This window comes from Carlito syrichta, unplaced genomic scaffold (assembly GCF_000164805.1).
Source record: "Carlito syrichta isolate Samal-C Ts95f unplaced genomic scaffold, Tarsius_syrichta-2.0.1 Scaffold308154, whole genome shotgun sequence".
Taxonomy (NCBI): domain Eukaryota; kingdom Metazoa; phylum Chordata; class Mammalia; order Primates; family Tarsiidae; genus Carlito; species Carlito syrichta.
In genome coordinates this window covers 92,629-94,998 of record NW_007252250.1, presented here as the reverse complement: position 1 = coordinate 94,998, position 2,370 = coordinate 92,629, and the positions used below count along the sequence as shown (strand labels likewise).

At 58.1% G+C, this 2,370-nt stretch overlaps 1 protein-coding gene across 1 annotated transcript in view; it reads right to left on the bottom strand.

Annotated features, from left to right (window-relative positions):
• Positions 1-2,370, bottom strand: part of EPS8L1 (EPS8 like 1) — a 14,620-nt gene that overhangs the window by 11,111 nt on the left and 1,139 nt on the right. The window contains 3 exon segments of the mRNA XM_021716076.1: positions 1-173; positions 706-764; positions 990-1,030. Of these exon segments, the coding sequence (XP_021571751.1) occupies positions 1-173; positions 706-764; positions 990-1,030 (273 nt within the window).

Genomic DNA, 2,370 nt, shown 5'->3' with positions numbered 1-2,370 from the left:
CCCCGCGGCACCTTGGAGGCCGGGTCGAGCAGCGTGACGTGGTCGGGGGACACTCGCAGCAGCATCTCCTGGGCCCAGACTCGGCCCTGGCTGTCCATCACGGCCAGCTTCCTGGAGGCATCCTCCACGGTGTGAACGCCGTCCTCCTCACCCAGGCAGAACGTCACCAGGTGCTGGCCCGGGACACGGAGAAGGCCATGAGACCCAGGGGGACGCCAGGCGGGCTCAGAAGCCCCTGCGATCAGACTTCCAGCCGGAGAGTGACTACACCTCCTCCGGGAAGCCTTCCGGGATCCGCGAATCGAGCCCGGCTCCCAGTGCCCTTGGTTTCTCATGCATCAGAGTGGCTGGCCCTGGGTCTGTTGAGACCCAGCCTGGGGCTCCCTGAGGCCGGGACGGGGTCCCCTCGGGCCGGGACTGGGTCTGGATTCTATCTAGGTCCTGCTAGCGCCTCCTCGGGTGGCCCATGCTACCTTCTGCCACCCGGCACGCTCGGTGGGTGCCTCTGGACCCGGCGACCCCCTGCTCATCCCGACTGCAGCGGGCTTCAGCCTCGGGCCTGAGGCGGAGGAAGTCCACAATGCGATGAGCAAAATGACCTTCCCCCGTTCTCCTTGCTCGGGGCCCACCTGCGGCCAGCAGCCCCGGACCGGAGGCCCGCCTGTCCCCCGGAGGATACCTGAGAAAGTCAGACCCCAGACTCACATTCACCGGATACTGGGACACATCAGCCATGACCACGGTGGAGTAACGCTTCCGCTGCTCTATGGCGAGAGGGAGAGTGAACCCGGGGGTCCAACCCACCTCCCTCAGACCCAGGGGTCCAGGCCCCCAGCCCTCCTCCCTCGGACCCGGGAGTCCAGGCCCCCACTCCTCCTCCCTCAGACTCAGGGGTCCAGACCTCAACCCCTCCTCCCTCAGACCAGGAGTCCTGGTCTGGTTCCTCAGATCCAGTTCTGCGGCCCGGCGTTTCCTTGTTCCCTACTCACCATAGATAGACTTGGCGCTGGGCTTCGGGGCAGCTTCTGGGCTGGTGAAGAAAAAACAGGCTGAGAGGGACTGTGAGACCTGGGGCAGGTGTTGTGGGAATGGCTGTCTGAGGAGCAAGACCTTCCTTGTGCCGGAAGTGGGGAGCCACGGGGGGGGGGGTCTTCTGAGCAGCAGAGCTCAGAGCTGGACTTTAAGCAAGACAGGGGAGGTGATGGTACTGGGTGGTGGCCGGGAACATTTGGTCGCTCCTGTCGCATGGTCCTGGGTTCAAAAAATCTGTCTACTGTTGCCTTACCCCACGACCTTGGGCAGGGGATTCAATCTCTCCTGCCTCAGTTTCCCTTTCTGTAAGGTAGCATCTGTTTGGTAGGGCTTTCGGGCAGATTCAGTTGTATGATGCCAGGGAAGCATTTGGAAGCTTCCCTAACTGTTATTATCATTCTTTGGATGGTGCAAAGAAAGGGCTTGGCACACAGTAGTTGCTCAATAAATGGGAATTGTTATAATAGCTTCAGAAGTAGGCAGGGTAGTGTTTTCCTCCCCATCCACCCCCACGGCAGGGCGCTGCCAAGCCACAACCTCTGCCTCCTCCTGTCCCCAACCTCCTCAGGGTCACCTTCTCCAAGAAGAAACCTTGATTGCACAGAAATAACAGAAGCTCAGGACTCCAGTGGGGTTAGGGGTCAGAGATACTAAAAAGCCCTCTTAGGGCCAGGTGCAGTGGCTCAAACTGTCATCCTATCACTTTGGCAGGCAGAGGCAGAGGCCTGAGCCCAGGGGTTCAAGACCAGCCTGGGCAACTAGGTGAACCCTCATCTCTACAATAAATCACAAAATAAAACTAACTGGGCGTAGTGACATGCGTCTGCAGTTCCGGCTACTGGGAAACCTGCAGTGAAGGATCACCTAAGTCCAGCAGGTTGAGGCTATGGTGGCCGTGAGCGTGCCCCTATACTCCAGCCTGGGTGGCAAGAGTGAGACTCCAACTCAAAAATAAATGAATAAATAAATATAAATAAAAAAACACAAAAAGTCATTTTAGGGTCAGGCATGGTGGGTCAGCCTGTCATCCCAGCACTTTGGGAGGCCAAGGTAGGAGGATCGCTTGAGTCCAGGAGTTCGAGACCAGCCTGGGCAACATAGCAAGACACCATCTCTACAAAAAATAAAATTTAAAAAATCCCTTTTAGAGCCGGGCTCGGTGGCTCAGCCTGTAATTCTGCGCCTTTGGAAGGCTGAGGTGAGTGGATTGCCTGAGACCGCGGGTTCGAGACCCGCCTGGGCAGTGAGACCTCATCTCTGCAATAAATCAAAAAATCAGCCGGGCGTGGTAGCGCATGCCTGTAATTCCGGCTACTCGGAAGGCTGAGGCAGAAGGAG